The sequence below is a fragment of the Poecilia latipinna genome, unplaced genomic scaffold (assembly GCF_001443285.1).
Source record: "Poecilia latipinna isolate Pla-1442-1.1 unplaced genomic scaffold, P_latipinna-1.0 Scaffold1337, whole genome shotgun sequence".
NCBI lineage: Eukaryota > Metazoa > Chordata > Actinopteri > Cyprinodontiformes > Poeciliidae > Poecilia > Poecilia latipinna.
The window spans coordinates 39,714-52,770 of record NW_015113953.1 but is presented as its reverse complement, the minus strand read 5'-3'; the positions used below and the strand labels follow the sequence as shown (position 1 = coordinate 52,770).

The 13,057-nt window shown below is 40.0% G+C and overlaps 1 protein-coding gene across 1 annotated transcript in view; it reads right to left on the bottom strand.

Moving 5' to 3' along the window:
• Positions 1–489: 489 nt before the first annotated feature.
• Positions 490–13,057, bottom strand: part of nbn (nibrin) — a 19,108-nt gene continuing 6,540 nt past the window's right edge. Inside the window, exons 2-16 of the mRNA XM_015055828.1 lie at positions 12,159–12,280; positions 10,108–10,392; positions 9,921–10,024; positions 9,718–9,835; positions 8,319–8,509; positions 8,130–8,230; positions 7,909–8,041; positions 7,379–7,581; positions 6,667–6,841; positions 4,303–4,942; positions 4,107–4,196; positions 3,586–3,726; positions 3,216–3,329; positions 3,071–3,120; positions 490–1,919 (exon numbers count right to left, since the gene is read on the bottom strand). Coding sequence (XP_014911314.1) covers positions 1,886–1,919; positions 3,071–3,120; positions 3,216–3,329; positions 3,586–3,726; positions 4,107–4,196; positions 4,303–4,942; positions 6,667–6,841; positions 7,379–7,581; positions 7,909–8,041; positions 8,130–8,230; positions 8,319–8,509; positions 9,718–9,835; positions 9,921–10,024; positions 10,108–10,392; positions 12,159–12,280 — 2,501 coding nt within the window. The 3' untranslated portion in view covers positions 490–1,885. The remainder of the gene's footprint in view (positions 1,920–3,070; positions 3,121–3,215; positions 3,330–3,585; positions 3,727–4,106; positions 4,197–4,302; positions 4,943–6,666; positions 6,842–7,378; positions 7,582–7,908; positions 8,042–8,129; positions 8,231–8,318; positions 8,510–9,717; positions 9,836–9,920; positions 10,025–10,107; positions 10,393–12,158; positions 12,281–13,057) is intronic.

Here is a 13,057-nt window from a genome sequence, read left to right as displayed (position 1 = left end):
ATTAGTATTGGACCATCATTGCAGTAAATAATAGCAGAATGTGAAAAAACGCAACTTATTTTTGTCTTAAATCCAACAAGAAATTTTTGTTACTCATTCTCCTCATAACTTTTGTTTATATATACTATAATTTTTTTCTAGTATCTAGTATTTCTAGTAATCTCAAAACAGAAACAAAGCATTTATTTCAGTAGCTCAATTTACAAAGTTTAAAAAGTAAAATTTGCCTAAGAGTGATACACTGAAAGTTTTTACCTGTGGTAGTTATGGCTAAAAGTTTATAAAATCACAACATTCAGTTCCTCAGAAAACTTGTGTAAAAAATATGTTATTAACACAGGTATACCACAAAACACCTCAACAGAGCAAACAGCCCAATTCCCTCCATGCTACGCTGCACTGATGCAGTAATTCATGCAAAAAGTATAGGGTGCATAAAAATGAAAATGAGTTTACATTTCCACATTAAAATATTATTTTTATTGGTTCTATACAATATTAAGATTTTCTGATAACACTTATCTCGGTTTTTAAACAGATATAGGCCACAATTATCAAAATTAACAGAAATAAATGCCTGAAATGTATCACTCTGAGTAATGAATCTATGATATAAATGAGTTTCACTGTTTCGAATTGATTTAGAAAAATAAATAGCAACTTTCTGGTGAAATATTGAGATTCACCTGCAGAAACTCCACTGTGCGTCTCTTCTGCTCTCCTCTGTGACCTTTTAAAGCTAACCTAGAGTCAATGTCTGCCTCTCACTCTGTCATTTCAGTTTCCTAAAGCAGTATTAAATAACCACTTTTGTAATCTATTTATTTTCTTCCACTAACATATTAATACTTAAGGTTTTTTTTTAATTTTTTGTAACCAAAACAGTTGCCTAATGCCAATGTTAGTTGTGTTAATTATTTTCAGCTAAGTTATATAACCTAATGCTTTCTTTTCTGCATTTTGTTTTAATATAAAATATTGAATGCATGTATGCTGGCATGAGCCACTGCCTGCAGCAGCTGCTGAGGAAAGTGAGCGGAGGGAAGAGGATGTAGCCGCACAGGGGCCGGCAGAGATATAAAAATATAAGAATACAGGCGAGACATGCTGCTTTTTGCATGATTTTTTTATTATTATTATTATTTTTTGTTAATACGTGAACTTGATATGGTAGCACAGATGTGCATGGATTCTGACAAGAAACTCAAGCTGCAAAACCTTAAATAATACATGAAGTAAGTTCTTTCTAGCTTCTAAGAAAGCCGATTTTTCCAACTCTCTTGGCCATGCTGTAGCCCGTCTGAGAAAGGAAAAGCTTTCGTTACTGTACACGTCATACCAAATGCTGGCCTATTTTTTAACTTTAACAAAGCACCTTCTCTCAAAATAAAGGCCAAGTGTACAGAAAAGTCAATCAATGTTTGGTTGGCAAGAAAACCTCTTATCTGAGCTGTTTCAGAAATGGAAAAGTGCCTGAAGGGTTGGCTCGCTTGAGATCTTTGAAGAAGAAAAAGGAAAATGTAACACTTGAGTTGTTTCTCAAGCCCCTGGTTCTCCTGAAGTCGGGAACTGAACCAGACTTTAAAGTTATCAAGAAGCTGCTGTCAGGATGTAGAATCTCTCAAATGAAGGATTTTTAATGTTTTGTATTGATTATTTTTTATTATTAACAAATAAAAATGTTGACAAAAACCTCTGAACGCGAACCTGCTTTGTTACATTGCTAGCTGTCAGTGACATCGTTAGAGACGCTTTGAAACAAGCAAGAAGAACAGAAAACATCTACAACATGGGACACCTTTTTACAAGTGTCCTTCTTAGACAAACTTTCACAAACTTGGAGTTTGAAACTCCCCCCGTTGGAAGGTGCGAGGATGGAGGCATTTCATCTTCTCTTGGTCAGTTTGGTGGGATTGTACCTAAAAAAAAAAAAAAAGAAAAAACAGGCATAAAAGAGGGCATCTCAAACATCTGTCCACGTCAGAATGGGCTTTTTACATTCCTCATGTATCACTGCTCAATGAGCTCAGAGGCATTCTGAAACAATAAAAAACAGCCCAAATGAAGCGTCATAAAACACGGATGATGTTTGAACAGCTCAGAGCAAACAAGCTTCCTATAAAGCAGCCTCTGGAAACTTGCTTGGAGTCCCTCTCTGAAGAAAAAAAAAAAGGGGGCCGGACTATTTTCTTAGCAGCAGAGTCGGCTTCCAGGTTATGTATGACTGGCCGAGCATGACTCCGTGATCAAACACCTCAGCACTGACACGCAGGCAAAAACATCAATCTCAGACCGTCTCTATTCTGCTTAGTCAAAGAAAACAAGGCAGGTTACATCACCGCTGTCGCCCTGGCAACCGCAGTGACGAGAGGATTGCTGGTTTCTGATTGGCTCGAGCTGAAGCTGCACTGGTCAAACAACCCTCTAATTATGAATTAAATGTTTGAAAAACATGATCATGATGACGGAGAGAAAAACCTATTTTTAAGAGCATTTATGTTTGAATTAGTTAATTGAACCAATACAGAAACCCCCCCGTCCCTTCTTGGCACCCGGGGTAAACGTGTGCAAAAGGCCTGAAAACATATTTTAGAGATTTTATTGCAGCAGCAAAACATCTCAGATTTGTAAAAGAAAATCCAACCTTTAATTTGAGTACAAATATTTCGTGCTGCTGTTAGTGCTTTGTCTTTGCTAAGAACATTTAGCACGGATGGAGAACGCAGAAACTTTGATCAGTCCTTGCTCCTGTCTTCATCCCACAGGTTTTCTATTGGATTAATGTCTGATGAATGACATCATCATGGAGGAAGGCCAATCGTGTCACTAGTGAACAATTTCTGTGCTGACACAGCAACACGTTTTGGATTTATTTTCGATTTTTTGGTAAAAGCCGCTACATTTGAAATGAAAAATTTCTAGTACTTCAAGGAGTTTATTGCTCTTTGCAGTCAAACAAGGCTTCAAAGGGCTGCTGCTTATAAACCTTACACTGTTATGCTTAGAAACCATGAGAGGATGAAGCTACATCTCAACATCTTCTAACAAGAACCAAGGTCCAGTTTCTCACCTGAACAGATCGTCTCCCATCGCTTCTTCCCTCTTGTTCTGACGCTCCCCCTGGAAGGACATAGTTTCAAATCAAAGGCCCTCCGTCACGGAAAAGACAGAAATATGATAATATAGTAATAACCCAATAGGAGGGATTTCAGTACCTCAGCTGCGCCTTTCAGCCATTCATCCAGATCTGAGTTCGTGCCCCTGTTGTGAACCAGCAGATCGGATCCTCCAATGATGTGCGAGAAGCCCTCCGCGCCAGGAAGGTGTTTCTGTCACACGATACAAAGTGGTACTCGGATTAAACAAACACTTAAAAATGACAGAAAAACATACATGAGATTGCTAAAATATACTTTTCAATACTTTTGAGCTCTGCTGTGTTAGTAGTCTGAATAAATATAATCTGATTTTCTTCCAAATCTGCCAATCTGCTTTTATTTAGCAAAAATAAACTGATTGTTGAGACTTTGGGAGAAATAATTTACAAACTCAGCTTTGATCGTATGATTTAGATAGTTGTCTGACCTTGCGGAAACATTTGAAGTTCTTGGCGTGTCCGTTGTTCTGAGGCTGTTTGGGTTTGGGTTTTGAAGGAGCAGTAACCGTGAGAGACCGAAACTCCACCATCAGCAACTTTTTGGGAAGATCTTCGTCGACCTTTGACTCCTGAAAATAGACAAAAAATAACTTAAAACTGATCTGATAAACATTTAAGTTAGTAAATGTCTGTGCAAAAATAAACTCAAAATGATTGTTAAAGTTTTTAATATGGTCAAATGTCACACTGTGGCTCACCTGTTGGAACATATTTGTGTATTTTAGCACAACTTATCTTATTTGACCCCTAATTTGCTTGTAAATGGCTAAATTTGCGAAAATCAATCATTTTCCCAGTCAGCAAACATATCAAGCTGAGCACTCTTCAGTGTGGATGCTGTTAGTAAGTGAAGACGACTCAAGTTTACAGATGATCAGGAATACCGATGTTTTGTTTTTTTCTTTCTTTTCTTTTTTGTAGAACTTCATTTCATTTCATTTCAACTTACTTTCACTTCTTCCTTGATCTGCACAGGCCTGACAGCAGCTCTGGTCTCTTCTGCTGGCTGGGGAATATCTACTTGAAGTAGCTCTACATCCTACAAGAACAGAGAAGGAAACACAAGTGGATATGCAGCTGCAAACTGAATCCAATATATTTCCGTATTTGCAGACTGAGTCACTTCAGAGGAAAACTGTCTTCACCTCAATAAAAGATGCATCATCATCTTCGAAAACCTTTTTCTCTTCAGTTGCAGTGGCAGCAGGCGTTTTAGGGGGTCTACTAGAGTCATGATTAGGTGAAATGTTGTTGTCTGTCTTATTGGAGACAACATGCCGGTCAGATTGTTCCCCGAGGTTCTGTTGGGAACGTTCCTTATCCAGACCCAAACCAGGCCTCTGACCTGCTCCTACCGTTTGCTCTTGGTAGACACGCTGCTTCTTAGCTGAAGACTCCACAGTGTGTGAACTCTGCATCTGTTTGGCCAAACCGCGGCGCACCGTTACTTCCTCTTTCTGGCCGTGACCACTTGGGGATTCATCGCCCAGGTAGTCCATGTCCTCGGACATAATGGACTCCAGTTCCTCCATCTTTATCACCTCCTCCTCCATCTCCTTCCTCTTTCTGCTCCGCGGTTCCTCTTCGAGACGTTCTGCCCTTCCAGAGAACAAATCGCTCGCGGATTCAAGAGGCGTCTCGGACACAGCAGAAGGTCCCTCGAGGGGAAGTGACGGCATTTTTTTAGAAACTCCAAGTGAGTTTGTGTCCTTCGACGAGGCGGATGACTCGGGAGCCGGCCGCTTCGGTGCCGACATGATATCAGAGGATTCTTCCTCTAAAGGTCTTCACGACACAGACAAGAAACAGAAAAATGGGTTAGATATAAGCTTTTAATATTTTAACAACCTATATAAATGAACAAATTAAAATGCTTTTTGTAACTAAAGCTTGCAGCCAATTTTTGAGCACAATCACCACAAATGAGTGCCCAGTTCTTGAAGCTTGTCGGTGAGAATAAAAATGAAAATGCTGCTCTGGGAGTAAAACTCTCACTCTTGAGATGCTGAAAGAAAAAATATCTAAATATTTCCTTGTAAATGCAAAAGAGTTTTTTTAGGAAGAACAAAAGATATCTACGCTGATTACTTTCTGAACTTGAACAGAAAATAACAGTGCATACAAAGAGGAAACGTAACGCACCATTCTCTTTGGCACCTATTACGTCGACTAAATAAATCTGCACCCTTTGCTGGCGCCAGTCAAAGGTATGTTTGCTCTAACTAAAATAGGCTGTTCTATGCAGCCCCTGGTTAAAAACCATGCTCTAAAGGCCCTTTAATATTTACAAAATATTTACAAGGTTGGTTGTATGTACATAGAAAATATAAGTGAGAAACTTGTATTATTGTTTTTGTAAATTGTTGATCCGAGTGATTATATACATGCGGGGAGCGGTTACTGTTGTGAGTAGCGTGAGAAAAAAATAAGAACAGAAAGCCGAAGCTTTTCTGGATAGGACTTGTGTTCTTACATAAATGTATTCTTGTTTGATCAATTATCTCATTAGTTTAAAGACTGTACTGAATTTCCTATCTATGAAGTAGTTTAGGTTAACGAGGGACAAGTGAACTCAACATAGAAAAAAAAAGAACGGAACAATGGGATGATGGGAAGAAGAAGGAAGAAGAACGCGGTAGACGACAAGGAGGAAGCTCATGGAGACCGATGCTAATGCGGGCAGAGGTCGAGGTGGGAGCAAGAACTGGACTGTTTTATGCACATTCTGCACAAGTAAACTTGCACCCGGTGGGTAGGAAACCTGGAGAAGAAGTGTTATGTAGTGAAGAACTGCGGAGGAGAACTGCGGCTGATCCGAGGTGGCTAGAGGAACGTGTCAACATGGCGACGCTAGCTTTAGAATGATTGAGGAGGAGTCCTGCAACTCGTGTGGCAGAGTTCTAACAGAAACTGGACTCGCAAAGCAACCTTGACGGAGAGGACGTCGGCTGAGCGAGCAGGTCTGAGTCAGTTTGCTTAAACGGGGAGAAGAGGATTGTCGTAGCCACATCGCACCCGAGCTTCATCAGGCCTGCAACGAAAACTTTAACCGGTACCGGACAGTGTGTGTGTGTGAGTGAGAGTATGGGCCCATGTGTGATATTGTGTTTAAAACTGTAAAGTCCGGTAAACGTATGGAGTTATGTTAGTGACAAAAGTTGAATTCTGGTTATATTGAAACAACAGTTCAAAAGAAAAGTTTTTTCATAAAAACAGTTTATTTTTCCAAGTTCTTATTAAAAGGAACTATTCAGTTAACTGGTTGTCTGGAGTTAATTATGTTACTTTAAATGAGTGTATGGCAATTGGACGCGTAAAAATTTACTCAACATAGGTAAACCTGCGTGGTATCTACCAGAACTTAACGAACCCAAATAGCCACCCCACCAGAGAGTTTAAGTTCTTGTCCCAGTTAATAGCGGACAGAGCAGTGGGGTGCTACATCTATATTTAACGTCTCTGTAAAAAAGGAAAAAAAAAAAAAATCAGCATGCTCTGCAGAGGGTTACCGTTTCTTGTTGACAGGCTGAAAGAAGTTGGTCAAAGTCGACTGTTTCTGCGGGGAGGTTTGTGGAGACGTTTTCTGTTTCTGAGAGGATTGTGTGTGAAGGATCGTCCTGCTGCCTCCATTGGTCTTGGGAGCAGACGGCGGGGGTCTAAAGTTGGTGTTCCCAAAACCTGGAACTATAAAAACCCTGGTTTTAGATCATAGTTGTTACAGGGAAGAAGCATCCTTTGTTTTCCCGCAGCAGGCAAATTCAGGTGAGTAAACTAAAGAAGGACTTTGACTTTTTCAATACAAATACAAAATATCAACATTTTCTATTGTGGTACTTCAAAATCTACAAACAAAAAAACCTAACCAGGCACAATAAATGCATGAAATAGATTTACTTACTATTTTTCTAGTAATAAGGTGAGAACGGAAAATAAAATGTAAGGAAAAAGGAGTTTCTCTTAATTAACTGATCAATAAAAAAATCTCCAATAGACTTTTCCATTGAGAAGGGCATAAATAATTTTTAATAAAATATAAACAGAAAATTCCTTTTAAAACAGTCACCAGTTTTACATCATTTTATCTTTTGTACAGTCCTTTTCTTGTTTCAGAAACAAACGTTTGGTTGAATTAAAGTTTTTAAAATCTAAATCTGCCAGGAGTCTGAATAGCTTTGACCATGCCTCTGAAAAGGCGTAGCTGAGAATCCTACATGACGTCACCTTTTGGTTTGGGGTCAGGTTTCCTCCTCTGTGAGTCTGTGCTGTCAGCCGCGCTGAAAGACGAGCTCATCGTGTCCTCCACTATCAACTCGCTGGTTGATTTCTGAACGGTTGCTTTGGCTCCGGGTAACTGAGCTGCTTTCTGCTTCTGCTCAGGAGTTTCCCCGACGGCTGCAGGTCCAGTCATATGACGAACCTCCATCCTGACAAACAAATAACAATGAACAGTCCAGAAAACGTATCTTGAACTGCAGCGCTGCACATAACTTCACAATGTGCAGTGCAAATAAATGCACTGATGCACATATAAGCTAGGCTGCATTATTCCAGGTGCAATGCATTCAACCTTTACTTGCTGATAATCTATGGATGGAGATCCTAATGATGGAGATGCTAACGTTTACAGAAAGTGTTGGGGAAATGGTAATGAAAAACAAAGTGTGTGAAAATGTGAGACACTCGTAATCAGTGTCATTATCCGCCAGCTGTACCGTCATGCTCTCCCAGCATTGTGCGCCTGCAGCTCGTACCTTTGTGACGTCTCCGTGTTGACAGCATAAGCGGTGATGTTCTGAGATGCTGCAGGTAGCACAGTTTCATCCACTGTCACGCTCTGTGACAGCGACGCACTGGGGATTCTGGGTTTTACTTTTTGTACAGGATCTAAAACACAAACCAATTGATCGCAGATAACATTACGTGCAGGAAAAACGAGGAAGAAATGTTAATTTTTTCCTTCATGATAACCCACCTGAGTCTACGATCAGGCAGGACGGATTGCAGTACTTGTCACAAGACGCGTAGATGGCAGCCAGGCCGATCTCCGACTCTGTGATGACTCGAAGGCCTTTTCTGCGTTCGTGGTCGAGGGAAAAACATTTCTACGTTTTTAGCTGTTAAAACGAACTTTACGCATCTTTCTTCAAGAACGAGTTGAAACCTGTGGGTGATGTTCTTCACAGCGTTTGCCCACTCTGTGGCTGAGGGAGGGAGCAGAGTTTGGGAGCTGCCAGTGGTAACCTCAACCACGCAGCTGTGAGGAGACTCCAGCAGGTCGCGGGGGAGGGAGCCCTCCTCCAGCAGCCGACTGCTGCCTCCGCCAAAACTCACCGCAGCGCCGAGCCGCTTCAGCTGCACACGGCGCAGGAGAGCAGCAAGTCAATATGAGTGATCATTAAAGCACCAGAAACATGCTGCAGACAGGAGCTTTGCTTTTTAAGAGGGTAACTATCCATATTTACGACTATAGAGCTTCTGAACTGAAGCTGAACAGACACAGTCATATGTGAAACAGTTTAAAATTTAATTTAGAAAGTAAAAAATAGCACCAGTGAACACTTTTTAAATGCTGGGATCTACCACAAAAGTTAAAACACAGGTTTTTTTTTTTTCCTGTTCTGACATTAGTCCACCTTCCTGGTAAAGATGCTTTACCAGACAGGAATCATCCAATTCAGCTCACCAGCGCCCTCTGCTGCAGAATTAAATATTACTGTTCTCCACTACAGGATCTAAGCCTTTTAAATCTCTCAAAATTTTTTCCCAAACAATAAACAACTAAATCGTAGTCATTTCCACAAATCCATGAACCTGCTCCGCAGGTCGACATCCACACCTCCAGCCCACCGTCAGGACAAACAGAGGAATGTCCGAGGGACACAAATTCAAAACTCACCAGAGATTTTAAAGAAAGGAAAAAAATATAGTGCATAAAGTAGACCATTTTCCTCATTTCTACTTCACAGTTTCAAGCTGCTACAATATAAAGAACAAGGGTGATGAGTGAGGTCCCCAAACAATCCAATGGTTACAAATTTAAGGCCTTCATTTGAATAATTTAGAGAACAAAACTCATTAGTCACCTCTATTTTTTTGTACTTTGCTTCTGCTGAGCCAGTCTTCTAAAAGTACTACTTTTTAAAGTAGTACTGACAAATCTACAACAAACTGCAAAGACAAAAAGCCAAATTACTTAAAATGTTACTTAAGCACCAAGACAGAGATTTGTGGAGATTTTAGTTGAAACATTGACAGTGATGATCAAGAGGAGGATCTTGTTACTCTGCAGGATCTTTTTGTTAAAGACATGACTTTTAAACACAATCTTTTCTACTTAACATTCAGAAAAGGTGTTAAAGTAGTTACGAAGCAAATATTTAACTAATAGACATCAAATCACATATCTTCAAGTTTTCTGAGAATTAGTTATGGTCTGCAAAGATCAGCAAAAGTGCATTGCGTCTAACAACAGCCTCATCATGTTTCTCCCAGCAGTAAATGCAGCTTATTTTGGTCGAGCATCGTGAAATACGTCTTTAACAAAAGAAGAAAACACAAACCTGTTTGGATGTGAGGAAAACGAAGGTCTTTCCAGTAAAAAGCTGTTTCCGAGCCGATGTCGTTGCAAGCTTAACGTCCTCTTTTCTCAAACTGGGCTCATCGATTTCAGGGACAAAACTTAAAAACCAAGAGCAGACAATATAACGCATCCAGGAGGTTACACTCAGTATGAGGCTCAGTAAGAAGGGGGATTTGCTGTTACCTCTGCGGTTTGGGAGGAGCTGATTTCTGCTGCACAGCTCTGCTCAGCTCTGAGAAATACTCCGGCTTCACGATGGGACGACCACACAGCAGAGCCGAGATCGTCTGAGTAAGTAAGGTGGGCACAGCATTAGCACACCAGCTGGACCAAGCATGCCAAACAGGGCGAGACAGACACTGGAACCGACCTTTATGGTGACCTTTACAGTTGGCATGGCCAGATGGGTGCAGTCCAGAGTCCAGCTGCTCACCAGCTTCCCACCCAGAGCTGAAAGGGCCTGAGAGAGCGACGTCTTCCCAGCGACGTCCAAACATGACGAGCACACCACTGGTTTCTCCAGGAACACCACGCTAAACTTACTGTGAAAAACACCAAAGGCCACGTTGTCCCCTGACGACAGCTCAACAGGCGCCGTCAGCTGCTGGCTGTTGACAAAGGTGCCGTATTTGGACGTGTCTTTCAGTGTCAGGGTCTAAAAGGCAAAAAAAAAAAAAAAAAAACAAACAAACAAAAAGAGAAAGTAGTGAGTGCAACCCTGTTTTCTAGTCAATTTCAGCACACGTGAATGCAAACCCACAATCTTAACAGTGAGATAAAAGTGTGAACGACGATAATGACGAGGAAAACAGAGGAAGAGCTAATATTTAGAAATAATGTTGATCAGGACGCTACTATTTTTTGTTCAGTTGAAAAGTGAATGTTTGGCAAAAACTTTCTATCTCAATAAATTAGAAAATTATTCAAATATTAGTTTGTAGCAGTAATTTAACAGACACAGATATATTTCCACCATTTAATTTGGTTAATTTTGATGATCGTGGCTCACAGCTAATGGAAACCTGAAATGTTGTTTCTCAGAAAATCTGGACATTAGAGAAATGATTTTGAATATATAAAGGTTTTGCTGTGGCCTAATTATGCAGTAGACTGCTGACATGGCAGCTGTTCAGCAGACAATCACCGACTCCCTACCCAGCAAGGTAAGCCATGGAAAGCTATGCACAGAACGATGTATTTGTTGGAAAGTTAAGCAAAAGGAAAAAAATGTGCTAATCACACAGTCTGGAGAGAACTAACATGAAAAACCCATTTCATTAAGAGCTTGGTGGAGATTCATAAGGTCCAGACGGCAAGAGTCCCCATATTACGACGCATAGAGACCAACTACAATTTATGCGTTATCTCTTTTCAGCCACTTCTGAACTGGAGAAAATGTCAGAAAATCTTTGCTACACTACACGGACATGCTTCTAAGAAGGCTGACATTTTTGTCTTTTTAGCGCTAAAATTTTCTGAGAGAGAATTTTCATGTTTTCTTTCACTGTAAACCATAATAATGAAAATAACATAGAAATAAACACTTACAAATGTGTAAGCAATTATCTGTGGAATATGTGCCTTTAAAATTTAAATGAAATTACTGAAATAAATTAACTTATGAACTGATAGTCTTATTGTGATGCAAGTGCAAAAATATTGAAGCAGTTTGTGTTGCACTTTTAATAGACAACAGCTCCGCCTGCTGTGCAAATGTATAACAACAGGACAACGTTTCCAAAATGGATTTCACCACTTAATATCTCCATGTAATAATGCAAACATGTCCAAACAGAGAAAAAAAAATGTAAACATTGACTTATGATCCTTAATCTCATATGAATTCCTGTTTGAATCAGGATGCAGGATAAAAATCAACCCAGGAGGAAAACTAAGAGACTCTAGCTGCTGTTTGCATTGCTCCTCTTTATTGTTTCTAGAGAATAGTTTGAATAAATGTCTGGCTCGCTGCCATAATATTAGAGTCAAGACAGCTATCTTCCGGCTGAGCCCTGCAGCAACGGTTACAGCTAATTTATATTCAATGGGATGCTAAAACACAAAAAACCCACAATGTTTACGTGGGAAACTTTCAGGTAATGATAGGTTCAGCCTTAACGTTGAGGAATGAGACAAAGTTTACATGAAACGTCCTGAACGTCCAGCTGCACTAAAAAGAAATGAATTTTCTCTCACTTCTTCAGTATTTAAGAACATGTGAACATTAATTACGCCTGTAAGTCACTAAAAATCCAGTCTTTTGACTCCAAAATAACACTTTTTATTCTCTGCTTGCACAGTTTTACACCGGCAGTAAGTTTAGATCTGCAACGAGCTAATTAAATTAACTACTCACATCTTAAGCAATTGCATAGAAGCCATTAAGATTATTTTATTCACGGAGCTCTTTATTTCTCTCACCAGATCGGTCACAGTGAGCTGAGCATGAGACCTGCTGATGGACTGGTCACTGGCAAGAAGAATGTCACAGTTTTTCCGGCCAACCACGTACTCTTTACCAGGGAGGAGATAGAACGTCGCGCCTGCGAAGAAACAAACAGCAGCTTTAAACCTCATAAAAGTAAACCTAACATAACCCTACAAATATGTTCCAGTGATTCAACTGGTCAGTCGGCAAAACAATTAAATGTTCTGTTTGAAGAAGACTTAAAGTTAGCCCTGCTCAGCGTCAGTGAGGTGAAAGAAGCCATTTAGAAGGAAATTGTGTTTGCAGAGAGAGTGCAAAACCTGAAGTAACACGAAGGCTGAAGAGAGAACATGAAAGCTGCTCTGCTTTGTGCTTTAAGTTTTCAGAACCTGCTGGATCAAAGTCACTGAACTGTGTCACTTGGACATGCAGAGAGAGAGAGAGAGCAGAGAGGATTATCAAACAACTTTGCTGGGACAGGGACGGTGTCAGCTGATCACTAAACCTTTTTACCTCATCGTTGTACAGTGCAGCAGCTAATATCTGTAACAGAGCTGAACCTGTTTGCATTATATCACTGTTAAAGGAAATGTGGTTAATACTAACTTTCATGTTGTACTTTGTCCTTTACTCAGGGTTCTCGTTTTGGATAGACTACAGATAATGCGGTCACGTGACAGCCTTCTGTAGCTCACTTTTTACAGATCCTTTTTTATCTCGCTATTTTTATGACGACAAGTTAAAAATACGTGTTCTTAACCGGAAACATAAAAAAAGACACACCTTTTGTTAAATAAGACCAAACTTCTCTCGCTTTAGGTCAGTTAGAATGACCAAAATTACTTCTATTTACCAAATACAACAACAATGAGAGATCTTATGTTATCATATA